The sequence below is a fragment of the Camarhynchus parvulus genome, chromosome Z, assembly GCF_901933205.1.
Source record: "Camarhynchus parvulus chromosome Z, STF_HiC, whole genome shotgun sequence".
Taxonomy (NCBI): Eukaryota; Metazoa; Chordata; class Aves; order Passeriformes; family Thraupidae; genus Camarhynchus; species Camarhynchus parvulus.
Window position 1 is genome coordinate 25,404,967 of NC_044601.1, and position 18,425 is coordinate 25,423,391.

Here is an 18,425-nt window from a genome sequence, read left to right on the forward strand (position 1 = left end):
GCAATGTGAATGGTCTTGCTAATCTGTGTGGAAAAGAGCCTGTTTTAATGAAATAATCAACACGAGGGAATCACAGAGTTCAAGACAGAGGTACGACAGGCAAGTTCTGAGGTTGTGTAGCAACTCATTGGGATGAAAGATCATTTCCTAGGGTACATTATTGTGAAACAAAAATAACAGAGGTGCATCTGCACAGGAAAATGAGGAAGCCGAATTCAGGGTTAAATAGCTAAACATTCAACTTTTCAGTTTATTCAAATGAGAGACAGCAGAAGATCCAAATCTGAATTTCAGATTGTGTTTGTCTTTAGATAATTATAAGCTAATGACAGTTCCTTCAAATACAATTAACTGTAGTCCTCTACATATTAAGGCACTTAACCAGATCTTTGTAACTGTGCATTAAGTAGTATATCAGTTTACTTAAAGCACTGCGCACTTTCCAGTCTTTATTAACGGAAATAAAATAGCTTTGAGCCTGTTAAATCTTTCTTTCACTTAAATAACTACTCTTGAGTGTAATAAATAGAGATGGAGAAGTGAGAACAGTACAGAGCAAAGCCATTCCATTTCATTTAATTCGCACAAAAGATATAAACTCTGTAACAGAGATTTTACAGTTGAGGTTTGTTCTGAAACCATAGCTGTTAATGAAATACTAAATTGTTGCCTTACTTAAATGTGTTGAAGTTTGTGTAGATCCGTTGTTTCCTGTGGTGGGGAAAGCTGCATTTTCCTTGGCAAAAATGGTTTTTTTCTTGCAATAGCGTGGTTTAAAAAAAAAAGTCTGTTTCTCATTACAACATATAAACAGATTGAAAAACAGGATAATAAATAGGCTTTTGAGTACTATAGGAAATAGAAAAATAACAGTTCTGCATGACTTCCATTAGGAGTTTTTGAATGTTTCAGGTGCATTCATTTCCAAAGTAATTGCTTTTAGTGTTGAGAAAAATGCGTGTAATCAGTTAAATGACTGGCATGATCTCTCTGTGTCTTATGAAAATAGTTCTTTTTATAAAAGTATTGTATTGATTTTTATTTTTTTGCCCTCACAATTAATCTTTTAATTGCCAGAAACATGGCTGCTAAGGAGGTTGTCTGTGAAGATACAATCTGATGATTTGTTTAGGAAATACTCTTTTGTTCCCATAATTTGATCATACAAAAGGCAATGTTTGTTTGGGTCCGTTATGTTATAGGCAGAAATACATTGTGGGCAGAATCTCAATCCCTGAGATTGAGTAGTTTGGAAAGAAAAAAGTACAAGGAGACATAAAAAAATGTAAAATGTAGGTATCCGTAACAGTACTGAAATGCAGCTTTGCAGTCTTTGAGTATTTTTACCAATTGGAATATCTTTGGCCAAGCTGCTATAGTTGTTACTTAAATTAGAATGTGTAAGTCCACCTGGAACCCTGCAAATTATATGGAAAAGGGAAAAAATACACAAAAATCAGGATGTCTGTCAGAGAGCTAAAAGGGAAAGCAGTTGGCTTTTTTTCTCAAGTAAAACCTCCTCTGATTAATTACCCTCCTTCCTCCTATTTATTTTCTTCTACAACTTTTTCATCTCAGTGAGTCAGCGATGTTCCTGTGCCCAGACTAAAAAAGACGAATATCATATTTGTGTCTACTTACGTTTTTCTCTTAATTAACTTATTGGTGAAGGTCATAATTAAGAGCCACTGAGTAACTGGTTTTGCCTGATTTTTTCTTGGTTTTGATCACCTTTCCTGCCCTTTACTAGAAGACAGTTGGGTGGTGATGGCAAGACTTGCCAGACTCCAACAGAAGTAATAATGGGAAAACCCAGACTTGAACAACAGCCTGATAAAATTGTTTTACTCTGGCTGACAAGCAGATACTTTAATAAAGACAATATAATAATATTTGAAACTTAATTAAGCCTGAAATCCAGGATTTACTTTGTAAATAGCAAACCCTTTCAGGTTACAAAGCCACTTGAATTTCCAAATAAAAAGCTGAAGTAAGGAGAGCATTTGAACAGAGAAGCAGAAGGTATTTGCCATGCAGAGAGGCTGAGTCATTGCAGAGTGAAGGACATGGATAACGTTTGCTGCTTTCTTTATTTTTGCACAGATCCATGTCCAAACTCACCCTGCTTAACTCTCAGTTCCAATGCAAATATAAGAAATTCCACCTGCAACACCAGCCTCCTAAAAATGCTCATATATCATGTAACATCTACATGCTTCTGACACAGTGGTGCTCTGAAGGCCTCCTATGCAGTCCCACATTTGCCAAAAAGGAGGTATAGTATTAAACCAGTGATGCAATAATGCAGCTAAGACCAACTGGCATCTCTCTGGAGAGCAGTTGTGGGCACTGACTGTGTTGCTCTGTGGTTTCAGGGCATTGTTGAGCAGGTTTCAGAACTGTTGAAATATTTTAAGTGAAGGCTTGGAGGCAGCGCCTGTGGTCAAGAGAGTGGAAAGTGTTTTGATTTCTAGCTTGTTCCTCACCAGGCAGAGGTGGTTGGAGCACCTTGGAAACAGGAGATGAGAGTGGCTTGGGGTTTTTTAATCCAGAAGTTGCTTTAGGTTTTTGGTTAGGAACTGTAGTGATTGAGGGTTTAGCTGGAAAAATGCTTTTCTGTCTTGGAGTTGCCTTTTTTTTTTTCTCTTGTGTGCCATAAAGCTGCAGTATAAAGCAGAAAAGTAACTCCCTCCTGCTGCCCTAGCCCTAGCATGTCAGGATCCAAGCTTGCTCTGTTGCACATATATACAGAGCATAAGTCTGAATTTTATTTCCTGACCACTCTCACCAGGGAAAGCCCAGCTTGCATTTGAAGTGGGGAAAGTGGGACAGGATCTGAAGTCATCTTCAGTGGTAATTGTGGTGGGAGCTGGGGAGAGCAGGAGCCCTGGGGAGGAGCCCAAACACAAAGCATAAAAACCATGGCTAGACATCAGTCTTGCATTAGCTAAAACTTGTAATTTTAAGTATAATCTCAAGAGTTGTACCATAGCAAAATGCTTTGTCATACCATGAACATCATCCTACGTTATCACCACTTCGTCCCAAACCAGCTCTCCATCCCCTCTGGTCTGGTGGAGGAAATTTAAATTTTGCATCAGTCCACCAATGCATTTTTGATTTACATCTTTTATTTGGCTATTTGATGTGCCACATATTGCATGTTTCATGGAACACTTCTTGTTTTAGCAGGACTGTTGAGATTGCACGCTTTCCTGGTAAATTGTTGGCAGTTTTGGTGGTGGGACTATCTTTAACTCAGTATCATGGACATTTAACTGCAAAATGTAAGATTTCTGGTCTTCCTTTGTGCTGCTGACTCTGTGCGTACAACATTACTTCATAAGGGGCTTCATAAGCAATATTGGAAACACTTCCATGACCAGCCCAAATCACAAAATAGGTACAAGAAATTGAAACAGAAACATCTCAAATAGATTTGGGAATAAACTGAGATCTGTAATACAAAAAGAAACCAACTTCAAGTCACTTTGCCATATTGCTTTCTGAAGGCGTTTGCCGGATAACAACCTTGGCTATGCTATTTATATCCTGCAACTCCACAAATGACCAGACTTAGCTGTTGAGATACCTGGTCTCTCCTTGTGTCTCAAAACTGGCTGCTGCCTGCTGCTAGAGTATGTATCTTGCCCCATAACCTCAAAAAGTGCCCTTGAAAAGATGGTACAATTTTTTATTTCACCCCTTCTTCCTGCAAGTGCAAGAGTATGGCATTTTTACATCTGAAGACTCATGATTTAATCCCTGCTAAGGTCATAAGTAAGGAATTTTGGAATACAGATGCTGAATAAAATAACATCACTCATGCATTTGCATGATTTTGATGTTGAACCAATGCAGATACAATGTTCTGTGTTTCATAGAGCTACACCAGACATTGGTGACCATGAACCCACTCTGCACAGCTGATCAAATCCTGCTGAGTATTGTGGTTTTAATATGGCAAAGTATGCAAGTAAAATCCATGTAGAGCCCATAAAAGGAGGAAAGAAACGTGTCCTCTATTCAGACTTTCAAGGCCAGAGCATCAGCTGTCTATGGTTTCATCTCTTCTCCTCTTATTTTCTCTCATGTTGTCTCACTCAGGACACAGCAAGTAAAATAACTTGGTTGACTCACTGCCCAGTCTTCATCATCCTTGCTTTCCTGTGTTCTTTACATGACCTGCTAAACTGAATTTCAGATACATGTCAGATTTAGGATTTGGTATAATTTGCCTCCACTGTCACTTTTCCTCCACTATCTTCCCCACTCACAACTGCTTTGCTGCTGAGATGGTCTTGGTGCTTGTTTCTGCAGCATCCTTTTGTCTGGTTTCACACAGCTGCAATTGCCTCTGTACAGAAGATACTGCTATGGCATGGTTCCTGAAAGCCATGCTTCCTGAAAGCCCAGTTATTTAAGAGTTGTGCAAGAGCCAACCCATCTTCATGTTTACATATCTCCATCTATGTAGCATACAGATTAGCATTGCCTGTTGTCAGTAAGTAAAGCAGAAATACAATTCCTACTGTTAATAAAAGATCCCTGCTGTCTCTTGGGATCACCTCTTGTATTGTAGTAGGGAACCTTTCTCAAATAACTGTGCAAGAATTCTCTCAACTCTGTAATTGAAAAGGTAATAAAAATTTTCAGGTAGACGGGATGCTTCCTAATACACTGGAATTTCTCAGTTAAAGTCAAAATCCAGTTAAATGTCCTGGTCTGGACACTTTCAACTCTTGTCTTCATGTACTCATGCTGCAGAAATATATTAATACAAAATGCATACTTCCACTTCCTTTCCTGTTTTCAGTTTATATCCTCTTTTTACTTTAATCCTCCTCTGTGGTTGTAATGCCATGGCCACTGTCTTTGCCATGGGGGAAAAATCACATACTGGCTGTTTTTTTGGCTTGTGTTTCAGCTTTATTGCCCTTGAAGCTATCCTGGTTCTCGGCCAGGACAGCTAATTTTTTCGCAGTAACTGTGAGGGAACGGAGTCTGGAGGCATGTGGGCATGTCTAGATTATTATTCTGTATCACCTCTTGTCACTGTCAGGGCAGAAATGCTTCCCAGAAGGAAGGGGAATGGCTTGTGGTCAGGAAGAAGAGCATGAGTGAAGAGGATTTGTCTGCCATTTTGTTCATTTGTGGGTCACACTGGATCAGCTTGGGCTCAGTGAGCATTTTTTGCACGTAAATCACCCTCTTTTTTGTGTACCTTTCTTATTAATAGTGTTACTATTAATGTTTGTTTTCTTATTTCATTACTGTTTCCAGTAAACTCTTCCTATTTCAACCCATAACCTCTGTCTTGTGTGTCTCCCACCAGACACAAAGAGCAGAAGAGCAGTGGGAGGAGCAGTGTCTGGTTTGGATTAGTCTTGGTTGGGGGTATCACTAAATTAGGGAGTAACATTCCTAAACCATGACAAAAGCCTCTTAGACCACGTCCTGCATGGAAATTTTGGAGCTGCTCTGGTGGTAGTAACCCATCGTATAGTTTCACTTTGGTCTCCCTAGTGAAAAAGTTTTTGTCACATGTAAGGCAAATTCTTGCAAAAGGAGTGAGAAAAATGCAACAGGTGATAAGCATCATTTAGGACTCATGAAAGGCGCTGTTGTAACAGGATATTTTTATACTTACATGAATTTAAGTGTCATGATTTTTTGGAAGGGTTAGGGTGAATTGCAAAAGTTTACCTGCCCTGAGGCTCCCTGAGGCAATGGGACAAACTGTACACAACTGTCAAGGTATTACTGGTGGATAAGATCTAGCATCAGAGCCTTCAGAGCCTTCTATATCCTTCTGGCCTCTCAGACAGTGTGCAATTCTGTTCTCCCATATTTAACTCATGTACCATACTTGTTTATAGTGGCTTATCAAGCTAGAAGGAGAAATTGTTTTGCTGTGATAAATGGTAATTAGTGAAATCACCTTCAAATAAATTCTTTAAAAGCTGTATGTCATGTTTCCCTATTTGTGTGCTTTTCCTTGTCTCAGAAAAATGTGATTACTACTTCTTGATTTAAAAAAAGCCCTGAAAGTAGAAGATTACCAGATCTGAAAACTTAATTTTGTAGTCTTTATTTTTTTTCTTTATTTGACTTTTTTTGTGTTAATCTATTAGAAGTTCAAGATGGGGATCTGAGCTGCTCTGCCTCAGTAAAGCTAATAGTGGTTCAGTGCCTCCAGATTCAAGGCCTCAAGGCCTATGACTTTCTGGTAACAGGCTACTTTGGAGGGAAAAAAATAAAAAAAGGAAAAAAGAAGTAAGTATAATTTGGCACTGAAACACAAAATACATGAACATGTCACAGTAAGCAGTCTCAAAGGGCAAGCTGCTTTGCAGGAGCTAATTAACCTTAGGAAATAATTACACAAATATGCAAATGTTGTTTAGACAATTCCATGTGTTATCGACTCAGGTAGTCCATCATAACTGCAGACCTTGCAATGTCTGGGTGTTAGGATCTGGCATAGTTGATAAGGCTTCAGTTGCTGCATGACTCCAACCTGGTATTTAACAATTAATGACTGTGATATTACATTGGTAAATTTAACCTGTTTTTAGAGTGCGACAGAATGTCTTATTGTATTCACAGTGTGCATACTGCTTATCTGTGTATACCTAATGGTTCCAACTGTTAAAATGTTATATACCTTTCGACTCCTAGCACTAGCCATGCTGGAAAAAATGGCAGACCAAAATATGAGTTCATTCCCTCCACATTTCTGCCCAATGGATGGCCCAGGAGTAGCCTTGTTTGGATTGCTTTGCATTCCATAAACATTGCACTAGGGCCTTTTCACATCATACAGTTCTTAATCTTTTCTTCCCTTCATGTCTAATTGTATATATAATGATCAAGAGGAAGGGTTTTCAGAGGGATGGACACCCACAACTCCAAAGAACCAGACCACTTATTTGACATAGAATTACCTGCTGTAAGTGACCAGCTTTCACAGTGGGAAGTCTAAGTTCAAGTTATCCTGCATGTCTCCAGCTCAATCTGTTTCACAAACGAGAATGCATTCAGCCTGAGGTGCCTTTTGAGGTATATAGTGTGATTTCTCCAGGCTAATGTCCATTCATTTCTGTACACTTGTGTAATTTCTGTACACTTGTGCAGATAATTGTGTAAACTCTGACTGGAAGACCCCCTCTCTGTCAAATAATTTAACAATGTTCTATGTAAGTGCATTCAGTTTAGCTTCAGTGAAATTACAGAAAGCAACAGCTGCCTGAGAGTGTCCCTTTTCATGCTGAAAATGCAGCATACTGTCTTATAATTTAATCCAAGCCAGGTAGTAGAGGTTAAACCTCAGAGACCCAGTGCAATTTGAAATCCTAAGGAGATCAGCTGTGCACTGCTCCTGCAGCTGGATATTCCATGTACACACCTGGAGCCAGGTCTGAGGTATTTGTAATAAGGGCTAGTTACGTGGGAGAAAAATAAGCAGATGCTCTGAAGAAACGGCTTTTCTTCTAATTATTTAGGACTTCTCCAGACTCCTTACACATACGTACTTTTCTTACCTTGTTTAGGGTTTAGCAGAGTGTACAGCAACCCAGTTTATCCTGCCATTTTATGGTTTGGATTTTTTTTTTTAAACTGGTAATAAAGGAAGTGACAGTCTATGCTTAACTCGTTCTAGCTCATTTCTTTTTGCTTTTATAGAATCCTGTTGAATCTTTGTACTAGACTGTGAAGCTGTGAAGTTATTAATTTAGTTTACTAGACCACTGGTTATGCTTTGATTGGTGAAAGCTTTTTTGGGCTGAGTTCAGAAGCTTTTTGCTGATGTCTTAGTCTTGTGGAACCTAAAATGGTGTCTTTTACTAGCAGTGTGTCAAATAATAAATACAAAGTAACTTGAAAATGCTGTAGTATGCAGAAAAAATGTCCTCTTTTTCTCTGATTTTTAAACAGCATTGGGTATCTGTACAAAAATTGCTGTTAAAAGTATCAATGCCAACATTATTATCGAAAAATAAGTACCTGCTGTGTACATAACTAAGATAAATCTTTTAGATAAATCAGTAATTCTGAAACTTTCTCAGTGTTTTAATGTATTTTTTTTCCATACAGATTATAGAGTACATCACTTTTGCATAGGAAACTCCTGTTCAAGTTGTCCTTCAGCTTTATCTTAATAACTGGTTTGTCAATCATATTTTCTTTATGTAATTTCTTCTAAAAAATTTCCCTCATTCCTCACAAAGGGAGGAGTCTTTACTTTCTGTACAGATCTATACAATCAAATTTAAAAACAGCAACAAACGGTTTTGAAATAAGTCCTTTCCTATACTGAGGTAGTTTATAATAGGTGATACAGAATTAGTTAAAACTACATTCTGTCATAGTCAATGAAGAGCAGAATCTGTCCAGGAGTAAGAGAAACTCCAGTTTTTCTGTCTTAAAATGATTGCTGCTGAGGTAGAATCATTATTCTAAAAACTTTGAGTCAGGACCCATAAACTATTTGTTGTCATCTCACTCTTACTTAGAAAACAGGGTATGAGAATAGAAATAAAAGCCAGAACCAACCACATTATTTAGGTGTGTCTCTTCCCACTGATTTTAAACAATTACAAGAGCTTAAATCCCCAAAAGTAGTTGCAGAATGGAATTGAGATCTAGATCACCTCAACATTCTTGATTAATTTCAATAATTCACACTGTGTAATTAGCAGCTTCTGATTACCAGGGGCTTTTACTGGTTTGTACTTTCTTTCTGCTAAGGAAACGAGGCTTTTCTTGTCTGTGTCTGAGTGAGCTAAGGATATGAAGTTGTTGCTGGCACCAACCAAAGGGAAAAGGGATGCAAACTTTAGGAAATTACATTACCTTAACTGATCAGCTCTTTCTGGCATTCAAGACTCTGGAAAGAGCCAACATTGTTATCCTGGTTGTGTGAAATGCTGGCAGAGCAGAGTACCTAGCAGAGCATCTTATTCTTGTTGCCTGAGACTAGACGAAATTTGTAGTTGTGACCTCAACAACCCAAGAAAAAGGGAAAATCTAGAGGGATATAGTTCTTTCCAAGAGCTTCAACGATACAGTTACACAACCGTGAGTTTCGATGAGACTGCACTAAAATCAATGTTTGTCCCTCTAGTGCCTTCTGTGACTCTTACCCTGGCTGACTTTGACAAAATCTTATTCAATAGTAAGAAAACATGCTCCCCTAGCTACCAAAAACTCCAAAGTAATGGCTGCCACCAGTCAACAGGTGTTTTGTTTGCACCATGTCTCATAGTCTACAGTCACAAAAAGTAAGGTTTGAAAGAGTAGTTGCAAATACCACAATTTTAATCTTAGTTCAGGTTTCCAATGGCTCATAGTATGAAAAAAAGGTAAAAATTGAAATTATAGGTCTTTACCAACCAAAATTATATATTTATATTGTTCTTAGCTGTTTTTATTTACCAATCTAAGGCATAAGTACTTTAAACAAACCCTCAGTGAACAAACATTTGACGAAAGAGTTGTCAAAAGAATGAAAATATGAGCTATGACTCATAATTCCTATGAATGGCTCTGTTTAGCAGAATTGTCATTGTGGTATTTACGTAGAATTTTGCAGATGCATAATTTTGTTATACTTACTAAATTAAGCTCAGAAAGCAACAGTTTTACTGCCTTTATTTAGACAAAAGGATCTGTTCTCTTTTTGATACTCTTGTGTGCATTCGTTTAATCTTTATTTTAACAAAACATTCTAACATATAGGAACACATTTTTAGAGAGAATTGCCATTTTTTAAAAGACAATTGTCACAAACGTTGTTTCTTTCTGCAGGATAATGGCTCTCCTGAAGAACATGCGATTTATGTTTGGGACCATTTTATTTCCCAGTCAGCTGCAGAGAATGTATTTTTTGTTGCTCACAGTTATGGTGGACTTGCCTTTGTAGAGTTGGTAAGTGTGAATTCTCCATTGCTGTCTTTTCTCAAGACTGTCACAGATTTCTACATTCTTTGTGATCACTACATTGAAAGTAGCTAGGCAGAAACAGCTGCCAGTGGTCGTGTACAAGTTGGTCAGGATTTCTTCACAGCCAGAAGGTTGCTGCATCTTTTCTAGTTCTGAGATAGACAGTAAGGTCCCAAGTGTGCATGAACCTGAAAGACTGTGGGGAAACAGAACATGCTGCATCCTTCTTGTCCAGACTCTGTACTGAAAGGCACCAGTTTCTGCTGTGGGGCAGAAAGACCTGGAGGCATATGAGACTAAGGACATATAAGAACGGTTTTAAAGCGAAGTCACAGATACAAATGCAGCTTTTTCTATATAGATTGGAACTGAGTGTGCAGGGAAATATGGCAGTTTTATTCCGTTTTTGCAGTGTTTCTACAAAGATCTGCAGAACTTGCTGGAAGGACTTCTGTTTTCCCATTTATTAGGCTCTGCAGCAATATAAGGTGGGAAAAACTTTGCTCAGTGTAAAGCTGTTCTGCATCTGGTGCTGAAACTGCTGAACATCTAGTCTGTCAGTCTTTCACTCTTTTCTCTAAAGGCAGATATCTTGACCCCATCTGGTATACCAAGCTGCCTGTTAAACTTGTGTATCATTCTGTCAGTGTAGCTACAGTTTCCTCATATGATTTTAAAACAGTAGTGTAATCAGGATATGTTTTATTGAAGAAAATTACAGAAACGTAAGGGTCCTGTTCATTGTGGAAAGTTAAATTGCAGAGCGTTAGAACTGGTTTTATAGACACAGGAAACAGCAGACATATATGTACATCTTTTGTCTATAACACATTCGTCTAATCTAACTGAAAGTTGATTAAGGTGTTTCCTGCCTGAACATGAGATGAATGACTTAGTTAAGAAAAAGCATGCGTGAGCATGTTGGTTTTAGTCTTATGTTGCTCCAAGTAGCAATAACAATCTAGACAATGGCCACTGGTATTATTTTAAGAACTTGAGATTTTCCTAAACCCCCCTTTTTTGTTGTTGTTGAAATTGATGCCATTTTCATTGTCTCTGAGGTCCTGGAAGAGTATGTGCAAAATACACATGATGTGTACAGGTTTGAGACTTGAGAAACAGTTCATTTTCCTGATCTGAAGATCATTTGAGAATTGATCATTTTTCACAGGTGTTTTATTACCTTCTCAATGAATAGTCTCAAAACTAAATTTTGAGGTGAATATTCACCTTGAAGGTGAATAACTCTTCCTGTAACCTCATCTATGGGTGAAAGATGTGTTGCATTACGCGTGCCTGTTGCTCTTGAAATGTCATGAATGTTAGGGAACAATTGTTCTGTCTTGTCTTTCCTGAGTTGTGGATTTTAGCTGCTTTGTGTTTCAGCCCAGGTTATTCTGGTGCGACTTGTGGGTCCAAAGTAAAGCTTTGGCAGAATTTCTGTAAGTTTTGTAAAGCCACATTGTTTTGGTCACCAGATGCCCAGAGACATGTAGCAGAGGGCAGGAATTAGAAGCAACTGGAAACTTTTCTCAGTGTTTCCTAAACAGAGTGCTGACTTGAAGGGGGCTTGGAGAGTTTTTCCATCCCATTTCAGACAATGGCTTGAGGTGGCCTGGGTAACAGATGACCAAGGTGTCATTCCCATTTTCCCTGTTTTTCTTGTCACACTGGTGGATATTTCTTCACTTTTGTTCTACTTTAATATGAAGCACACTGATGTTTCAGAGCAAGACTTGACTTCTGACCTTGGAGTTTCCAGGGTCAAGGTGCTCAGGGCCTGTGAAGTTATCACAAGCTGAGCAAAAATTTTTATCAATTGCAGGAAGCAACCAGTAAGTAAGAAGTTAAGAAGTATCTTTGTCAGAAAGGCAAGATGGTCTCAGTAAGGGTCAGCTTCTGTAGTCTGCTGTCTCTGCAGGAGATGCATGCCTGGGAGGAGGAATATAATACATATCCATTGACACATCACGTATCTGTCACGCAAAACTAGACCTGAAATATATTTTTAATGCAACTCAATGTTTTTCTAAAAAATCAAAGGATATTAGCACCTGATTTAGGCAGAGGTAGTTTGATATTTGACTACTACTAAAAGCAGTTTGATTAAATAATTCATACACTGAAGGACATATCATTGAAATAAACCATTGAACTATTTCATCACAATATTCATTTGTAAGGTTTTATTTTGTTATCATCTTCTTTCTCTTAATCTTTATATCCATACGGCATTTCGTAATTGCAATGAGCTCTAAAAAGAAACAGAGCAGCTGATGGGCAATTACTGTCGTATGACAAATAAATTTTCGATCGCTTCACTTTCTTCTCTGATTCATGTGGGGGTGATGATGAGGTTGATAGAGCAGCTACATCATATAGCAACTGTACCACCTCTACACTTCCTTTGCAAGTTTTTGGGTTAACTGATTCATGAAATTGTAGGTTACAGTTGTTATGGAAACCTGTTGCACAGCTGCTCCTTCTGCATTTGTGCCTCTTACAGGAGAGCAGTGTGAAGCATATGGTTTTAATTTGGAGTGAAGGTTTCTGCCTGAGCCCTCTGAATTTTATTTTGCCTGCAGGGAAAAAGAAAACAAGCAGAAATATATTTTAAAAATTGTGTTTTCAATTAATATCTTCTTAGTCAACTTTCCATGTTCAGTGCTGTGAGGTCTCTCATGATGGCTTGCAGTCATCTCAGCTACAGCTTGCCACTTCATCGTGGTGTAAGGCTCCTGATGGAAACAGGATGTTCTGGCCTTAAACTGAAAAACCCAATGAAAGCTGATATTAGGCAAAGTCTTGTTCATAGACGTTCATACCATTGTGTGGGAGGAGCTGCTGCTGTCCCAGGAAAAGGCAGAGGACAATATTCAGCCTTCCACAGGCAGTACCCATCCAGGTGCTCTTTTGTCTGAAGCTGCTGAGGGAGGTAGCATAAGAAAGGCAGTGCTGCTCTGCCTTGTCCCTTGTTTGGCATGCACTTTGTTGGGAAACACATAGTGAAAGAAACCAGATAGAACCATCACATATGAAATTGGTATAAAAGGAGGATCATCTTTATTTACAAAACTTTGTTGTCCAAATTTTGGTCTTCATTCCAAATTTCTTCTCACCACGAAAATGAGGCTGTGTTTTGGAAATCCTTCATTAAACAAACAGGTAAGGCTTGGCTGCAATTTTCAAAGACATGCCACTTCAAGTAAAAATTTTATTGATCTTTGCAGCTTTTTGATCTACATTTTCTCATGTCTGTGATTGCAGGATATTAAGACAAATAGGGTGAGTCTGCAATATCATATTCAAATACACAGAAACTTTTATTAGTTACTGCAACATAGGCACGCATTTTCTGTACCTTCTTGTGTCATGGATTACTAGGGGAATAACTGAAAGTGATTAAAATGTGTGGAAAATAAAGTTTCACCAGTAAATACACTAAGTTTTATTGTTCTGTTGTTTATAGGTTGAATTACAAATGGTAAATCATAAGCCATATGTTAGAATGTATCTTAATATTTACTAAATTAAACTTTGTGTAATTGCAGTTTGAAATAAAACATGCATGTGATAATATCTGCACGTAAATTACTTTTTGAATGCACAGCACTAAAAATAATTGTTGGGTCATTGTGTTTTTCTAATTGCTTATTACTGACTTTGAAAAACTCAAGCCATGATTCATGAACACATCTCAGCTTCTTAATTCTGTTATCCCTTGCATAGTATAGTCAGGGATTTATTTTCAGTATCAGTTTGCTTTACTTGATGGTAAATTGTGGAACTTTCCCAACTCCAAGCTTATAATAATTTTATGAAATTTAACAGAAAGTGAGAATTTCAAGTTGATGGAATCAATTTTATATTTAGTTTACAGAAAATAAGAAATTTCTGGTACAACGCCTCCTTTGAGTTTTCCTGCCAAATTTTATGGGTTTACAATTATTTTACTTTAAAAATAATGTTTTTCCTTGTCATTGCCTGCATGAAAGACCCACACAGAAGAATCTTTGTGGAACACTTCTGCTGTTTGCTTCCTATATTTCTGAGACCCCTGCATTTTCATTTATTTCCTCATAATCTTATAACTAGAGTTACAGCTTTTTTGTTTCAATTAGTTAAATGCTATCTTTAAAAAAAATACCAAATATCATGGGAGTAATGAAAAAATTGTGAGAATCATTAATAGTATCTCCATCTTACATCATTCATACTGCTGTGGAAATATGAACTACACATGGGAATGTAATAATTAGGAGAAGGAATGTAGGTTGTCTTCAGCAGGTATAAACTATACATTATGGTTCTGTTGGCTAAAATATTGGGTGTATGTACTGATAATTTGCACAAAGGTGTAGGTAAAATGGGGGGAGGGTGTCCTTTTAGCAAGCTTTGTTACAATGAGAGCCCTTAAAACACACTGTTCAAATTACTGTATGTACTTTAGAGTTCTAATTCCATCAAATCTGCAAATTTTGGCAGTTTGAAATATTCTAGGTCCATCATTTTGAGATGGTCTCTGCAATACGCTGCCGCTTCATTTTGCTGTATTGTGCTGAGTATGGCGAGGACCTGGCCCTGACTGGCACTGATAGGTGCCATAATAATGATGATAGACAGGTACCTGCTGAGCTACCTGTGAGTCTCTGAGGCTGCATCATTATTCTGGCACAGGCAAAATGCAATTTAAGAAACTTAATGGCTAGGCTGTGAACCTATCATTAGTTTTTCATTAATTTAATTTCCTGAAGTCTCAGACTGAATGGTTTGTTATATTTGGCTTTTTATAAATTCTTACATAAATATATTTATTTATTTTTTGATTCAGTTTGCCTGGAAAATTGATGAGTGGCTACTGTGGACATGCAACTCTTAATTCCCCTGGCTGACATGTCAAATCGAAATATTTCTATTGATGTGTGGTAGGGATAACATAAGGCTGTAGGAAGCATGGGAAAGAGCTAGAAGTAGAGAGCTGTGAAGGAAAACACCTCAGTGACCAGGATACTTATTGTGATGACAAAAGCAAAATACAACTGTGCTTTAAAGCTTTGTGAGCATTTGGGGGGGGAAGAAAAGAGGAAAAAAAGGCACTTTAGATGTTAAATGTCAGTTGGGAGAGCAGTGTGGGATGCTGTCTTGAAGGTTTATGGGGACTTGGCTTGTATGTCCAGTCTTTGGACAAGTCATCTCACTCAACCCTACCTGATTTAGGCCTTGGATTTTTCTGTGTTGGGCACTTAAAATAGCATATTTTTGAAGCAGGTCTAATTTAGTGCTCACATTCAGAAAAACAAGTCTGAAAGCAAAATGATACCTTGATTCTGTTTGGTTATTTATTTCAACTATCCTTTGTTCTCCTTCTTGGAAAAATACTTGTTCATCTGAAAAAGATCAAATGAGAAATGAGGGTGGACAAGAGAAGCTAATGGAGGAACCAGTGGTCGGTTGTATAAAAAAGGATTGGACAGGAATAGAGTCTCTAGCCTTGATGCTGATTTTTTTAGTATTCCTGTTACTGATGTGGGCACACAAATTAAATATGTGCTCCTGAAATTGGATTCTGGCATTAAGTGATGGAGTATTCAGAAGTAGGGTTTCTGCAGTAATAGAAAGTTATGTTCTATGCCAGGGCAGTTAGGTGTTGACTAGTCAGTCATCTGCATTTGTGCGCAAAGAGTGATCTCATCTACAGAGAACAGCAGGGCTGGAGAAACCCTTGGACAGCTGGCTTCATTGCCAGTGGCTGTAAGTGATTGACCAGGTAATGTAACGAGTCAGATATGATATTGTGATGTTTTTACTCTTTCTGTCCCAAGAAGGGGATTATTAATGCTGTCCAGCTTGCTGCTGTGATTTATCTGAGGTAATTTGACACATTTGGGAATATTAAATATTAAGTTAAGGAAGAGAGAGATATGGGGAAGAGGTGTTCATATGCTTGAGTCAATGGAAAGCATATTTTGCCAGAAACAATGAAGGATACTCAGACCTGCTGTGACATGGTGCCAGCAGGGACAGGTCCTAGCTATCATAAGCCATAGAGATACTACATGCTTTTAAGGCTTATCAGCCTTAAAAAGAGCCATGTTAATTGCTAGTCCTCTTATGTTAACTTTAGTAGCTATGTCTAGAAAGAGAAGGTTCGTGATCTGTTTTGTATTTACTGCAGAAACTGAGCTTAAAAGCATGGCTTGTTCAGCCTGGTAAAGGAAAGCTTAGAAGGATTGGTAGCACTCAGCAAATACATCAGGAGAATAAACAGCAGGGAGGGAGAGCCTTATAAGCCGAAGAACAATGTCAGCACAGGAACAAATGGATTAAAACTGGTCATGAATAAATTTAGGGTGGAGTTAGGTCTCTCACCATTGGATTAGGAAGTCCTGCTTGGGAAAAGGACTGAGGCAAAGCTGCTGCCAAGCATGACCCACACATGGCAAGAGTTATGTGAGTAATTTGCTGAGACTCTTGGTCCTTGGTGTGACCCAGGAGTCTGTGTTCCTGTGAAAGACATCATATGCAGGTGCATATTTTCAGCCATGAATAATTTCACCACTTTTTGGATTAATTTTTCTGGACTCGATGCTACTCTGACTTGAGGCTCACTCCACTGGAATAGCTGAGTTTTAGCCAAAACCAGGTCAAACCTCTAACACCAGTGCTGGCAAACAACATTTTTCCTTCCTCTTTAGTTAGAATCATAGAATCAAAGTAGATGCTGAAATGGAAGGGACACATCAGGATCATCAAGTCCAACTCCTGGCATAGGATGCCCCAAGAATCACAACATGTCCCTGAGAGTGTTATCCCTACGCTTCTTGAACTCTGTCAGGCTTGGTGCTGTGACCACTTCCCTGGGAGGCTATTCCATTGCCCAGCCACACTCTATGCAAACAACCTTTTCCTGATATCCAAACCAAATCTCCCCTGACTCAGCTTTCTGCCATTAGCTCAGATCCAGTCACTGGTCATAAAAGTGGAGATTCCTCCTCATCCTCTACTGAGGATGTTGAAAACCACAATGAGGCTTCCCTTGAGTCTCCTCCAGGCTGAACAGACCAAGTTACCTCAGACACTCCTCATATGACTTCCCCTCAAGGCCCTTTAGCATCATCATTACCCTACTGTGGATGATCTCTAATAGCTTTATATCTTTCTTACATGGTGGTGCCCCCAGCACTTGAGGTGAGGCTGCCCCAGTGCAGAGCAGAGCAGGAAAATCCCCTTCCTCGTCTGGATGGCTGAATCCTGGCTGCCAAGGCACTGCTGACTCATGTTCAGCTTGCCATTGACCAGGACACCCATGTCCCTTTCCATAGCACTGCTCTCCAACCTCTTGTTCCCTAATCTGTACACACAACCAGGTTTGTCCCATTGACCTTGAATAACAGGAATTGGGGAGCAGACTTGTTTTTGGAAGGAGTGGACTCTTTTTTTGCTAGTGCTTTTTGAAACACGCAAGCTTGAGGTAGAAAGCAACAGCCATAGCACATCCTGTGGTGAGAGTGTGCAACCATAAGGAAATTAAATGGTGGATTGAGCAAAAAAATACTGAAATATGCATGTCAGTGTTTGCTGTACTGGAAACAGCTTCTTGATCACATTTGGCTTTTCTGATATATAAAAAGTGTGTGTGCGCGCGTGCATGCGTGTGTGTGTGTACACATATATGTATTTGTATGCATATATTGCCCATTCTAACACATAAACACATAAACATTTTAGGCCACTCAGCCTAAATAAATAAACTGACAAGCATACACTGGCATCATTAGTTCACATGCTAGCATTTATTGTCATTATCCATTTGTGTTGTAGTAGGAAGGAATCACATAGCAATGCCTTGTCCTAAAGAGCTTGCAATCTAGAAGGATGCTTTAATGAGACGAGACAGAGGTATGATAAACAATTGCAATACAGCTCATAGCTTCATAGCTGCATGTCCTTTTAAATTTTTTGGTGGTTTACTGTAAATGCCATGTAGGCATTCCCTTCCTCAGTTCATCTGAAGCCCTGCTAGCCTCGCTGCTGGATGATAGTAGAGGATGGCAGTGAAAGGCTGAGCATTGACCACTTCCAGAACAGACACGTTTGGAATATTCATCACTCCTTGTTACTTTGCTGTAGACAATATGCTCAGCCTCGTTGTGTTTTGCTTCTCTTAGTCATTTCCTAATCTGGTATCTCATGGTTCATTCAGCTCCGGCCATGATCTGCAGGTAGCTGTGCATGTGTCCCTTCGCCACTTCTTTCCAAAAGGAAAAGGACAATGTTTCCTGGAATTTTATACTGAATAGTAATTGTTGGCACCACCCATCATTACTTTTTTGTCTTATTCTACCATTCATATTAATTTTCTAATTTGACACCAAAGTTGGCATGTTAATTATGAAATAAAAAAAGAACTGGATATGAGTGAAAGTTAGGGTTACTAGAAAATCCAGTTACTTGGAAATACATGTTTGTTGCCTATGGGG

General features: G+C 38.6%; 1 protein-coding gene across 8 annotated transcripts in view; it reads left to right on the forward strand.

Annotated features, from left to right (window-relative positions):
- Window positions 1–18,425, forward strand: part of FAM172A (family with sequence similarity 172 member A) — a 257,531-nt gene that overhangs the window by 144,047 nt on the left and 95,059 nt on the right. For all 8 annotated transcript variants that reach the window (XM_030968383.1, XM_030968376.1, XM_030968378.1 and 5 more), the window contains one exon: window positions 9,811–9,930. In XM_030968383.1, the coding sequence (XP_030824243.1) occupies window positions 9,811–9,930 (120 nt within the window). The remainder of the gene's footprint in view (window positions 1–9,810; window positions 9,931–18,425) is intronic.